The sequence below is a fragment of the Lacerta agilis genome, chromosome 4 (genome assembly GCF_009819535.1).
Source record: "Lacerta agilis isolate rLacAgi1 chromosome 4, rLacAgi1.pri, whole genome shotgun sequence".
In the NCBI taxonomy this organism is placed as follows: domain Eukaryota; kingdom Metazoa; phylum Chordata; class Lepidosauria; order Squamata; family Lacertidae; genus Lacerta; species Lacerta agilis.
In genome coordinates, this window is record NC_046315.1 from 53,942,329 (window position 1) to 53,956,593 (window position 14,265).

The 14,265-nt window shown below is 49.0% G+C and overlaps 1 protein-coding gene across 1 annotated transcript in view; it reads right to left on the reverse strand.

The window, feature by feature from the left end:
* Positions 1–11,965, reverse strand: part of RSPH1 (radial spoke head component 1) — a 46,697-nt gene extending 34,732 nt beyond the window's left edge. Inside the window, exons 1-5 of the mRNA XM_033147079.1 lie at positions 11,841–11,965; positions 10,219–10,332; positions 9,412–9,517; positions 8,337–8,427; positions 6,584–6,719 (exon numbers count right to left, since the gene is read on the reverse strand). Of these exons, the coding sequence (XP_033002970.1) occupies positions 6,584–6,719; positions 8,337–8,427; positions 9,412–9,517; positions 10,219–10,332; positions 11,841–11,894 (501 nt within the window). The 5' untranslated portion in view covers positions 11,895–11,965. The remainder of the gene's footprint in view (positions 1–6,583; positions 6,720–8,336; positions 8,428–9,411; positions 9,518–10,218; positions 10,333–11,840) is intronic.
* Positions 11,966–14,265: the final 2,300 nt, after the last annotated feature.

The following is a 14,265-nucleotide window of genomic DNA, read 5'->3' on the forward strand; positions in this document are numbered from 1 at the left end:
GGAAACGGGTTGAGCAACAGGGTCCCAAGGGTCTCCCAGCCTGACCCCTACAAACCAGGAACCGTCGCTATGGAAACGGGACTGTTACTATGGAAACGGGTAGCAGGTTGGGGACCCAAGGGTCACCCAGCCTGACTCTTGCGAGCTCAGGACCACCGCTCCAAGAAATGGGTTGTGCAACCGCCTCCCAGGGGCCTCCCAGCCTGACCCCTACCAACCAGGAACCGTCGCTATGGAAACGGGACTGTCACTATGGTAACGGGACTGTCACTATGGAAACGGGTTATTGGTTGCGGACCCAAGGGTCACTGAGTCTCACCGTTGTGAGCTCAGGGTATTCGTTCGGGAAACGGGTTGAGCAACCGGGTCCCAAGGGCATCCCAGCCTGACCCCTACGAACAAGGAACCGTCGCTATGGAAACGGTACTGTTACTATGGAAACGGGTAGCAGGTTGGGGACCCAAGGGTCACCCAGCCTGACTCTTGCGAGCTCAGGACCACCGCTCCAAGTAATGGGTTGTGCAACCGGGTCCCAGTGGCCTCCCAGCCTGACCCCTACGAACCAGGAACCGTCGCTATGGAAACGGGACTGTCACTATGGAAACGGGACTGTCACTATGGAAACGGGTTATTGGTTGGGGACCCAAGGGTCACTGAGTCTCACCGTTGTGAGCTCAGGGTATTCGTTCAGGAAACAGGTTGAGCAACCGGGTCCCAAGGGCCTCCCAGCCTGACCCCTACGAACCAGGAACCGTCGCTATGGAAACGGGAATGTTACTATGGAAACGGGTAGTAGGTTGGGGACCCAAGGGTCACCCAGCCTGACTCTTGCGAGCTCAGGAACACCGCTCCAAGAAATGGGTTGTGCAACCGCCTCCCAGGGGCCTCCCAGCCTGACCCCTACGAACCAGGAACCGTCGCTATGGAAACGGGACTGTCACTATGGAAGCGGGACTGTCACTATGGAAACGGGTTATTGGTTGGGGACCCAAGGGTCACTGAGTCTCACCGTTGTGGGCTCAGGGTATTCGTTCGGGAAACGGGTTGAGCAACCGGGTCCCAAGAGTCTCCCAGCCCGACCAATACGAACCAGGAACCGTCGCTATGGAAACGGGACTGTTACTATGGAAACGGGTAGTAGGTTGGGGACCCAAGGGTCACCCAGCCTGACTCCTGCGAGCTCAGGACCACCGCTCCAAGAAATGGGTTGTGCAAGCAGGTCCCAGGGGCCTCCCAGCCTGACCCCTAGCAATCAGGAACCATCGCTATGGAAACGGGACTGTCACTATGGTAACGGGACTGTCACTATGGAAACGGTTGGGGACCCAAGGGTCACTGAGTCTCACCGTTGTGAGCTCAGGGTATTCGTTCGGGAAACGGGTTGAGCAACCGGGTCCCAAGGGTCTCCCAGCCTGACCCCTACGAACCAGGAACCGTCGCTATGGAAACGGTACTGTTACTATGGAAACGGGTAGCAGGTTGGGGACCCAAGGGTCACCCAGCCTGACTCTTGCGAGCTCAGGACCACCGCTCCAAGTAATGGGTTGTGCAACCGGGTCCCAATGGCCTCCCAGCCTGACCCCTACGAACCAGGAACCGTCGCTATGGAAACGGGACTGTCACTATGGAAACGGGACTATCACTATGGAAACGGGTTATTGGTTGGGGACCCAAGGGTCACTGAGTCTCACCGTTGTGAGCTCAGGGTATTCGTTCAGGAAACAGCTTGAGCAACCGGGTCCCAAGGGCCTCCCAGCCTCACCCCTACGAACCAGGAACCGTCGCTATGGAAACGGGAATGTTACTATGGAAACGGGTAGTAGGTTGGGGACCCAAGGGTCACCCAGCCTGACTCTTGCGAGCTCAGGACCACCGCTCCAAGAAATGGGTTGTGCAACCGCCTCCCAGGGGCCTCCCAGCCTAACCCCTACGAACCAGGAACCGTCGCTATGGAAACGGGACTGTCACTATGGAAACGGGACTGTCACTATGGAAACGGGTTATTGGTTGGGGACCCAAAGGTTACTGAGTCTCACCGTTGTGAGCTCAGGGTATTCGTTCGGGAAACGGGTTGAGCAACCGGGTCCCAAGAGTCTCCCAGCCTGACCCCTACGAACCAGGAACCGTCGCTATGGAAACGGGACTGTTACTATGGAAACGGGTAGTAGGTTGGGGACCCAAGGGTCACCAAGCCTGACTCTTGCGAGCTCAGGACCACCTTTCCAAGAAATGGGTTGTGCAACCAGGTCCCAGGGGCCTCCCAGCCTGACCCCTACCAACCAGGAACCGTCGCTATGGAAATGGGACTGTCACTATGGTAACGGGACTGTCACTATGGAAACGGGTTATTGGTTGGGGACCCAAGGGTCACTGAGTCTCACCGTTGTGAGCTCAGGGTATTCGTTCGGGAAACGGGTTGAGCAACCGGGTCCCAAGAGTCTCCCAGCCTGACCCCTACGAACCAGGAACCGTTGCTATGGAAACGGGACTGTTACTATGGAAACGGGTAGTAGGTTGGGGACCCAAGGGTCACCAAGCCTGACTCTTGCGAGCTCAGGACCACCGCTCCAAGAAATGGGTTGTGCAACCAGGTCCCAGGGGCCTCCCAGCCTGACCCCTACCAACCAGGAACCGTCGCTATGGAAATGGGACTGTCACTATGGAAACGGGAATGTTACTATGGAAACGGGTTATTGGTTGGGGACCCAAGGGTCACTGAGTCTCACCGTTGTGAGCTCAGGGTATTCGTTCGGGAAACGGGTTGAGCAACCGGGTCCCAAGGGTCTCCCAGCCTGACCCCTACAAACCAGGAACCGTCGCTATGGAAACGGGACTGTTACTATGGAAACGGGTAGCAGGTTGGGGACCCAAGGGTCACCCAGCCTGACTCTTGCGAGCTCAGGACCACCGCTCCAAGAAATGGGATGTGCAACCGCCTCCCAGGGGCCTCCCAGCCTAACCCCTATGAACCAGGAACCGTCGCTATGGAAACGGGACTGTCACTATGGAAACGGGACTGTCACTATGGAAACGGGTTATTGGTTGGGGACCCAAGTGTTACTGAGTCTCACCGTTGTGAGCTCAGGGTATTCGTTCGGGAAACGGGTTGAGCAACCGGGTCCCAAGAGTCTCCCAGCCTGACCCCTACGAAACAGGAACCGTCGCTATGGAAACGGGACTGTTACTATGGAAACGGGTAGGAGGTTGGGGACCCAAGGGTCACCCAGCCTGACTCTTGCGAGCTCAGGACCACCGCTCCAAGAAATGGGTTGTGCAACCAGGTCCCAGGGGCCTCCCAGCCTGACCCCTACCAACCAGGAACCGTCGCTATGGAAACGGGACTGTCACTATGGAAACGGGAATGTTACTATGGAAACGGGTAGTAGGTTGGGGACCCAAGGGTCACTGAGTCTCACCGTTGTGAGCTCAGGGTATTTGTTCGGGAAACGGTTTGAGCAACCGGGTCCCAAGGGCCTCCCAGCCTGACCCCTACGAACCAGGAACTGTCGCTATGGAAACGGTACAGTCACTATGGAAACGGGTAGTAGGTTGGGGACCCAAGGGTCACCCAGCCTGACTCTTGCGAGCTCAGGACCACCGCTCCAAGAAATGGGTTATGCAACCGGGTCCCAGGGGCCTCCCAGCCTGACCCCTACCAAACAGGAACCGTCGCTATGGAAACGGGACTGTCACTATGGTAACGGGACTGTCACTATGAAAACGGGTTATTGGTTGCGGACCCAAGGGTCACTGAGTCTCACCGTTGTGAGCTCAGGGTATTCGTTCGGGAAACGGGTTGAGCAACTGGGTCCCAAGGGTATCCCAGCCTGACCCCTACGAACCAGGAACCGTCGCTATGGAAACGGGACTGTTACTATGGAAACGGGTAGCAGGTTGGGGACCCAAGGGTCACCCAGCCTGACTCTTGCGAGCTCAGGACCACCGCTCCAAGAAATGGGTTGTGCAACCGGGTCCCAGGGGCCTCCCAGCCTGACCCCTACGAACCAGGAACCGTCGCTATGAAAACGGGACTGTCACTATGGAAACGGGTAGTAGGTTGGGGACCCAAGGGTCACCCAGCCTGACTCTTGCGAGCTCAGGACCACCGCTCCAAGAAATGGGTTGTGCAACCGGGTCTCAAGGGCCTCCCAGCCTGACCCCTACGAACCAGGAATCGTCGCTATGGAAACGGGACTGTTACTATGGAAACGGGTAGTAGTTTGGGGACCCAAGGGTCACCCAGCCTGACTCTTGCGAGCTCAGGACCACCGCTCCAAGAAATGGGTTGTGCAACCGCCTCCCAGGGGGCTCCCAGCCTGACCCCTACAAACCAGGAACCGTCGCTATGGAAACGGGACTGTCACTATGGAAACGGGACTGTCACTATGGAAACGGGTTATTGGTTGCGGACCCAAGGGTCACTGAGTCTCACCGTTGTGAGCTCAGGGTATTCGTTCGGGAAACGGGTTGAGCAACCGGGTCCCAAGGGCCTCCCAGCCTGACCCCTACGAACCGGGATCTGTCGCTATGGAAACGGGACTGTCACTATGGAAACGGGTAGTAGGTTGGGGACCCAAGGGTCACCCAGCCTGACTCTTGCGAGCTCAGGACCACCGCTCCAAGAAATGGGTTGTGCAACCGGGTCCCAGGGGCCTCCCAGCCTGACCCCTACGGACCAGGAACCGTCGCTATGGAAACAGGACTGTCACTATGAAAACGGGTAGTAGGTTGGGGACCCAAGGGTCACCCAGCCTGACTCTTGTGAGCTCAGGACCACCGCTCCAAGAAATGGGGTGTGCGACGGGGTACCAAGGGTCACCCAGCCTTAACTACGAACCAGGAACCGTCGCTAAGGAAATGGGACTGTCACTATGGAAACGGGACTGTCACTATGGAAACCAAGGATCGCTGAGTCTCACCGATGTGAGCTCAGGGTATTCGCTCGGGAAACAGGATGTGCAACCGGGTCCCAGGGGTCAACAAGCCAGACCCCTGCAAGGCACTATGGAAACTGGTCATTGCTATGGAAACGGGTTGTAGGTTAGGGACTCAAAGGTCATCCGGCCTAACCCTTGCAAGCTCAGGAACACCGCTGCAAGAAATGTGTTGTGTGAAGGGTTTTCAAAGGTAACCAAGAATGACCTCTATGAGGCAGGAAATGTCGATATGGAAACTGAGCCGGTGCTATGGAAACGGGTTGTACGTTAGGGCCCGGCAGGTCACCCAGCCTGCTCCTTTCAAGCTCAGGACCACCGCTTGGGAAACAGGGGTCACCCAGCCTGACCCCTACGAACGAGGACCATCGCTATGGAAACGGGACTGTCCCTATGGAAACGGGTTGCAGGAGCACTGCTGGGTAAACGGATTGCAAGACGGGGTCCCAAGGTTCACCCAGCCTATGAGAAAGAAAATGTCAATATGGAAACAGGTCTGTCGTTATGGAAACAGGTTGTAGGTTTGGGACCCAAGGGTCACCCGGCCTAACCCTTGCAAGCTCAGGACCACTGCTGCAAGAAATGTGTTGTGTTAAGGGTTTACAAGGGACCACCGCTGGGGAAATGGGTTGCATGACGGGGTCCCAGGTGTCACCCAGCCTGACCCCTACAAACCAGGAACTGTCGCTATGGAAACAGGAACATTGCTCAAGGGTCACTGAGTCTCACCGTTGTGAGCTCAGGGTATTCGTTCGGGAAACAGGATGTGCAACCGGGTCCCAGGGGTCAACAAGCCAGACCCCTGCGAGGCACTATGGAAACTGGCCGTTGCTATGGAAACGGGTTGTAAGTTAGGGACCCAAGGGTCACCCGGACTAACCCTTGCAAGCTCAGGACCACCGCTGCAAGAAATGTGTTGTGTGAAGGGTTTACAAGGGTAACCAAGAATGACCCCTATGAGGCAGGAAATGTCGATATGGAAACGGAGCCGTTGCTATGGAAACAGGTAGTAGGTTGGGGACCCAAGGGTCACCCAGCCTGACTCTTGCAAGCTCAGGACCACCGCTCCAAGAAATGGGGTGTGCGACGGGGTCCCAAGGGTCACCCAGCCGTAGCTACAAACCAGGAACCGTCACTAAGGAAATGGGACTGTCACTATGGAAACGGGACTGTCACTATGGAAACGGGTTATTGGTTGGGGCCCAAGGGTCACTGAGTCTCACCATTGTCTGGTGAAACCAGGAACTGTCACTATGGAAACGGGAACGTTGCTCAAGGGTCACTGAGTCTGACCGTTGCGAGCTCAGGGTATTCGCTCAAGAAACGGCTTGTAGAACCGGGTCCCAGGGGTCAACCAGCCTGACCCCTACGAGGCAGGAACAGTCAGTATTGATACGGAAACATTGCTATGGAAATGGGTTGTATGTTAGGGCCCGACATGTCACGCAGCCTGATCCTTTCAAGCTCAGGGCCACCATTGGGGAAACAGGTCGCTCAACAGTTAAATAAAATAAAACAATAAACAAATAAATAAATATGTTCAATATGTTCAATGTTCAAAAAAATAAATATGTTCAATGAACAGCACACATAATTTATGATAACATCCAAAATATCAACAGATCAATATAATACAATAGCATACATACATTTTTATTCACAAACTTCCCCTGGTATCTATGGTTTAGGTGAATAAGTTCAGCAGCTCCTTCTTGTTGTCCATTTGCCCAGGTGCCAACATATTTAGAGCCAGTTAATGCATACAGATATGTACCTTGCCCATGCCTATGGAGAGACAAAGGACAGTTTCACATTAAACAGGTGGAAACCTCACATCTTGATTATGGACACCAAAGTTATCTTCCTCCGATTGTCATAGGCTGTACTGATTCCAAGGGTGCCCAAACTTTTTTCAAAGAGGGATGGATTTGATGAAGTGAACATGCATGAGGGCCGACCAAAGTTGTTGACCTTTTTTAAGGATTGAAGTTGTTGAGCTGTTTTTACAATTTTACCACAAATTTGTTGCACTTTTTTAGGATTCAAGTTGTCCCAATGGTTTTGCGTTTGCTCTGCAGCTTTCCCCAAAAAAACCCACTCTTTACTGCTGCATTGGAACAACAGCAATCTGCAGATAACTCAGTTGCTGTTTCGTATGATTCAGCAGGACACTGCAAATTTTCTCAGCGAAAAGTAGCAAAGCAAACCGCGTGATTTAGATAACCAATTTAAATTGATTATTCAATTGATTTCTAGGGGAAACAACAAGCTAAAAATTAAAATTGCAGTCCTATATCCAGTTACCTGGGAATCAGCCCCATTGGATTTGGAATACTGAAATGTGCAAATTGAAAGAAAGGGGGCAGAGGAACCAAAAGGACCCAACAAGAAACTTGGAGCTTTCATGTTTGAGAGAATAAAAAGAAAGAGAAGAAAACACTAGATCAACTAATGTCACTGTCTGCAGAGGGAACTTGTGTATTCACCTGTAAGACAGGAACTTGGAGCGGGAAGCTGCCAAATCACAGCTCCACTAAAATCCCAAATTCTTCCAGTATTTTGTATGGAACAAATTCTTGGATTCAGCACCAAATTTAAACCCCACTGCCAAGGATGATTGCCAAGAGACTAAAAAACTCTCCTCACTGTACTGTTTGGGGACATTGTGGGAGGAAGAAAAGAGAATGGGGCACGTTTTCACTTTTACATTCCCCAGAAAGCATACCTCACATACAGCAATAAAATGCTTAGGTTCAGGACTGTCAGCCAGCCTCAAACCTCAGTGCTCTAGCATTACATAGCACACCAGGAGAAGATCTTGGGATGTGAAGTGGAGGCAGGGATAGAAGTACCGTTTTGTCTCCCTGAAAAGCCAGACAACACTACAAGGCTCCTGTTTGAAGCTGGCTAGAATCCCTGAACAAGAGGACTCCTAAGAGGTGAGGATACACTACACCAGACATCTCCAAACTAAGGCCCGCGGGCCAGATGCGGCCCGTGCGAGCCAATTGTGCAGCCCCCGACGACCCCCGCTGCCCGCTCTTACCGGGTCTGCGTGGTGCGGTTGCCCATCTCTGGGTTGGCACAGCGATGGAAATAGCTTTTGCGCATGCGCAAAACCTCATTTCCGGCGAACTTTCAGGTCTGCGGAGGCCCGTGCGCATGCGCACAAGTTATTTTCGATGCCGCGCTGACCTGGAAGTGCACCGGAAAAAGCGAGTGCACGCGCATATGGGCGCACGCTCCCCCGCCCTCCAGCCCGCTGCACAATCGGCGCCAGAGGAACCAGCCCAAGGCTGGGTAAGTTTGGGGACCCCTGCACTACACATTTGTTTCAGATCGCACCAGAATTTATCATTCATTCAAAAATGTAAAAGAAATCTAAAGTTTCAGTCGAACAACCTGTAGTGATTGAACCACTCTCCATCGTATGTGTCTCCATTCACATAGTAGTAAATGCCATTTCCATGTCTTTGGTCCTCCACCCACTCTCCTGCAATGAATACAATAGAAACATATCCACTATTTTGTATCCATTTCTTTATAAACCAGGGTACTTAATATTTGGCTTGATTACAAATAATACATTTGTTATCATGGTGGAAAGTGTTCAGTATTTATATAATGATTTTCTTAAAAACACAAATATTACTGATTACAATTGAGAAATCTAAAGCAAACTGAACTAAAATAATCATGTACTGTGATAAGGAGTAACTGGAGTAACAGATCACATAAATACAAATATCCTGGATAACAGTGTGACCAATATACATTCTACTAGACACAATGGTCTGGTATTATAAAGAAGCTACATATATGTTCATTAGGAGAGATTATTTGAAATATTATGTGTGCAAAGTTGCATCAAAACAGTAAGTTCTCACTCTTCTCACCACAATTTCCATGCTCACAATGTAGATCTCCTATCTTTTCTATAAAGGGGAGCCTGACCACCACACATTGTGTTTATTCTCCCCCTTATTGTTTACTTGCTCCATAATGATAGAGGGCTTTTAGCATTCTGCAAAGCTGATTCAACATCCCCAGTCACTTACTCTACTCATTCTTTGTTTCACATAGCAGCTTTGCCGATTACACTTGAGCCAGCATCTAATCATAGTAGTTATTGTTGGCACAGCGAGGCAATATCCTGGTTCTGCTAATCTGCAATTGGCACTCACGCAAGACCATACGTAGTGTCGCTGTGCTTTCACACCCACCATTGTGCCCCAGCCAACTCACTTATTGAGTGGACCCACCGTGGCAGTTCTCTATTCACTCACTATATCTTTCATGTTAAGTACATAGGAAGAGCCCTGCTGGATCAGGCCAAAGGCTTATCTAATCCAGCATTCTGTTCTCACAACTAGATGCATATGGGAAGCTCACAAGCAGGACCTGATCACAAATGGATACACTTCACTAGTCATCAAAATCCTCACATTTAAATCCAAACAGAGAAAATACAATTTACCATCATATCGGGATCCATCTGGATAATAAAAGATGCCTTTGCCATGTTTTTTATTATCAACATATTCTCCTATGTAGCGTGCACCATTCTTGAATCTGTACAAGCCCTGAAACATATACATTATAGAGACTTCTTGTTCATGTTCTGGTTGTTTTACTAAAGCATATAATGAAAATGGCCAATATACACTAAACAAGCAGAAACTACAACCGCCCTTGTTCCCCCATCAGTCAGCATTACATGTCTACTGAGCATGCTCAGTCCCCACTGGATGGTTTGGGGTCCCTGCTCTACTTAGAACTTTTTTCCTACTTTTAAAGAAATATTTCTGCAAATATGGTAACATTTCCTTCCTGTGTGTGGATGATGCCTCTACATAAGAAGTATAAAATGAGTTTCAAGACAATCCAACCCCCAGCTGGGCAATGACAGAATCACTGGTGCATCTGCAGCCCTGTCACTCACAAAAAGGCAGGGGGAGCAAAAAAACTGCTGGCAAACAAACTGGAGCTGGCATAGCAATTAGGCCTGAATTGGCCTTGATGCTATCAAATGTCGGTAGTAAGGCCACCTTGAGAAACTAGAGGTGCCTGGACTGGCTGAGTCCAATTACTGTCCCTGGAATATTCTGTTTTGAGGTGTCTGTCCACCCATTTGGTGACTCGGGTGATATCAGAGTGATACTGGTGTGACTTCATAGGCGGGAGTCTGCCCAGTCTAGCCCCAACCCACAGCAAAGGGTGTTTGGATTATAGGCTAAGATATTAGTATAGAGAATGAGCAAATGCTTTTCAAAATAAGTCATACCGGTCCACTTCTTCTACCATTTGCATATTGTCCTTCATAGGTATCACCATTGGGTAATCTGGCCTTTCCATGTCCATGCCGTTCACCAGCTTCATTGCGTTCTCCTTCATATTCCTACTTAAATGAGATCAGATAGTTGTCATTCAGCTAAAACAGAGAAGTCAGCACTTATATCTTTTGTGTATAAAGAGAGGAATTGGGTAGCTGAAAGCAAGAGGAGAGCGGCTCCTTCACTCTTAGTAGTTGCGTAGTAAAAGAGAGGATTTCAGCAGGTATATGCAGGTTTTGCAGTAATTTTAACTGTAGCTTGCCATGTAAACTATGCCTGCGGCATTCCCTTTTACACAATTATTAAAGCTGTCCTCTTTTGCATCCAACAAAGCAAGCTGCCTTTTACAAAGTCAGACCATTAATCCAGTATTACCTCAACAATGACTAATATTGTGCTATAATAAATTTGTTTAAAACAAACAAATTTATTATAGCACAATATTAGTCATTGTTGAGGTAATACTGAATTAATGGTCTGACTTTGTAAAAGGCAGCTTGCGTTGTTGGATGCAAAAGAGGACCCATCTGGAAACTGAATAGCAGTGGCTCTCTAGTTTCAAACTGGATATGCTGGGGGCCTAAATCCAGTGCCTGCTGCATGCAGATGCTCTATCACTTAGCTATGGCTTCTCCTCATAAAAACAACAACAAGGTGAATACAAAATACAAATTATTATATATTGCAAATATCTCTTTCATTTTCATTCTTTGCAATCCTATCTATGCATGTGTACTCAGAAGTAAATCCTATGAAGTTCAACTGCAGGTGAAATGCCCTGTGTGTCCTTAATAGATACTCTGAAAATCGTTTTCTGTTTCGTTTTAATATGAATTATTTTAAGACGTTGTTGTATAGACTCTTCTGTCAGTGCAGCATTCTATGCATAGTATTTCTTCTAGCCATACAATTATTGTTTTTAAATTATTTCTATATTGATTACTGCCAAGTAAGCATCTTAGGCAAGAGCTTAAAAGTCAACAGCTTTCTCTCTGGAATGCTTTGTAAAATCTCAAATTCCGTAAGTCACTATGCCATTTTCTCTATTTTAAATAAATCATGTAAATCAAATGTTTGCATAAGGCTCCTTTGCATCCACACAATTTGGACGCTGAGGCTTTCGCAATGGCTGGACAAAGTCAAGGACTAAAAGACAATAATTTATGAAAACATAGGGTGAGACAACAGTGTGTCTCCATATTGTGGATCAGATTCTGAATCAAACTCCCAGTAATAATAATGATAAAAAGTTCCATTTTTAGCTTCATGGAAACTGGTGTTTTACCTTTCCCAAACTGTTTCTACCATAATGCAAACGTGCATGAAACTCTCTTTAAAAAAACCAAACCCCTATTTCTTTACTCCACAAGTTCTCCACTCAAGAGTGTGGGGAGTTCATTCAGAAAATGGTCTTACCTGGGCATGTTTACTCAGAAGCAAGTCCCACTGTGCTCAATGGGGTTTACTTCCTAGTAAGTGCGTTTGGGCTTTTTTCTGACCCAAACGATTAACCTGCACACGCACCCCTTCCTACATCTTCCTCCTCCCTCCCCCTCCCTCCCCGCACACTGACCCCCAAATCATTCTCAGCCTCCTCTTCGATCTCTTCCGAGCCGAGATCCGACATGATTCAGTCCGGGCTTGTCACCATAGAAACGGCTTCGCCCGTTAGACCCCGCCCCCTCTCACCCGGTCTCCCAGAAGGCGGAGCTCCAAGAGCGCGGTCGCTAATAGCAACCGTACCTCGCACTCTCTCCCGATTGGCCAGGGAAGCACCGGCGCTGCGCAGGAGGGACGACGTCTGCCTGTGTGAGCCGGGCTCGAAAGAGTTGTAGTCCAAGGAGTCTGGAGGGCCATCCACGCTTCCAGAAGATGTGGGGTGTGTGTTGATGCTACTGCCTTTGGGAAGGATTTATCGGGGGTGCTGCTTCTTTCACAAGAGGTAGCAATACAATTTAGCATAGTTTTGCTGTTCGGGGTGTAGTCCATGGCATGCCAGTCAATTCATCATGCATCTGTTGTTTAGTCTTTTAGTCGTGTCCGACTCTTCGTGACCCCATGGGCCAGAGCACGCCAGGAACTCCTGTCTTCCACTGCCTCCCGCAGTTTGAACAAAATAGAAAATTCTTTCCAGTAGCACCCTAGAGACCAACTGAATTTATTCTTGGTATGAGCTTTCGTGTGCAGGCACACTTCTTCAGATACATGCACACGAAAGCTCATACATGCACACGAAAGCTCATACCAAGAATAAACTCAGTTGGTCTCTAAGGTGCTACTGGAAAGAATTTTCTATTTTGTTTCGACTATGGCAGACCAACACGGCTACCCACCTGTATCCCGCAGTTTGGTCAGACTCATGTTGGTAGCTTGGAGAACACTGTCCAACCATCTCGTATTCTGTCGTCCCCTTCTTGTGCCCTCAATCTTTCCCAACATCAGGGTCTTTTCCAGGGAGTCTTCTCTTCTCTTCTCATGAGGTGGCCAAAGTACTGGAGCCTCAACTTCAGGATCTGCCCTTCCAGTGAGCACTCAGGGCTGATTTCTTTAAGGATGGATAAGTTTGATCTTCTTGCAGTCCATGGGACTCTCGAGAGTCTCCTCCAGCACCATAATTCAAAAGCATCAATTCTTTGGCGATCAGCTGTTTTGTTGAAATCCAAAAGTGGTACTTCATATGTTGATGTTAATTAATTTGATTTCATGTAGAGCCAGTTCTAAATTATCAGAAAATACTCCAGTTTTACCTTTCATGCATTTTTATTTATGTATTCAAAACAACCTTAAAAAGTTAAGTCAAAAGTAAAACTCAGCTGACTCTGATGTGCAGCTAACCATTGAAAAGCAACATTGGAAAATATGTTAGGACAGGTTTCTTATGCTTTTAGAAGCAGCAACTTGGGAAAATATAAATTTAGCAGAGTCATGAGAGCAGTTACAGGAAATTGCAGAACACTTTAGTACTGCCAGAACATGCAACTACAGGCAAGGCTTAATTATTTCAGAAGGGGAATACAGTTTTTTTTCCCTGCTGCAATCCTGTATATCAACCTTCCTCACTCTGTTTTGTTCCACTACCAGCCCCGACCCACACTCAGCTGAGAGTAAGCCCTATTCTAAAACAACAGAATTTGCTTCTGAGTAGACATGTAGAGTCGGACACGACTGAACAACAACAAGACACGTATAGGATTGTGCTGTTGGATGTGTAAGGGCTCCTTAATGTATCTTGGAGAAAATGTATATTAGACAAAACGAAACAAACAGTGTATAATCCTGAGACACCTTTGTGTAATCACTAGCCAACAGAATCTAATCAGAACCACAGGAACATAGTTTAACATATGTATAGTTTAATGTATGAGTATGCCTCTGGCCCCTGCTTCATCAAACACAGTATAATGTTCAAGGTGAGCTGATTTCTGGAATGATTACACCACCAAATCAGCACTTCATGGTGAATGTAGAATGCATTAATGGCTTGTCCATACTTCAGTTTGTCCAATGCCTAGAAAGCATAGGCCAGAGTGGTTTTCTGCTTGTACTGTGCTTTCTGGACATGGGTCCAAGTGGTTTGGCCATTGCCCTGCTGCTTTCCCCCAGAAAAGCCGCTCTTTAGTGCTGAATCAGAACAAATGGCAATCTGTGGAATGGACTGGGCTTGGCTCAGCCCCCCTGCCCCTGATAGGCCTGGTGGTAGATGTCTGCCCAACACCTGTAAGGTCCAGGGCAGCCAGAGGTGGGTGGCACCAGGTTGCCATCCCCTCCCTTGGCTGTGCCGGAAGATGGTGGCCTCCCTGGACCAGCTGCATCTGCACAATATGGCAAACAATGCCCCCCCCCCGAGTCTCAGGTGAGTGGATATTGCTGTTTGTTCTGATTCAGCACTAAACCAAGTGTTTTCCCAGGGGAAGCTGGTGGGGCAAACGGAAGTGTGAATGAGCCCTAAGTGTCAGATATTGCTCCCCACTCCTGCCCAGAGGTGTCATCCCTGAAGG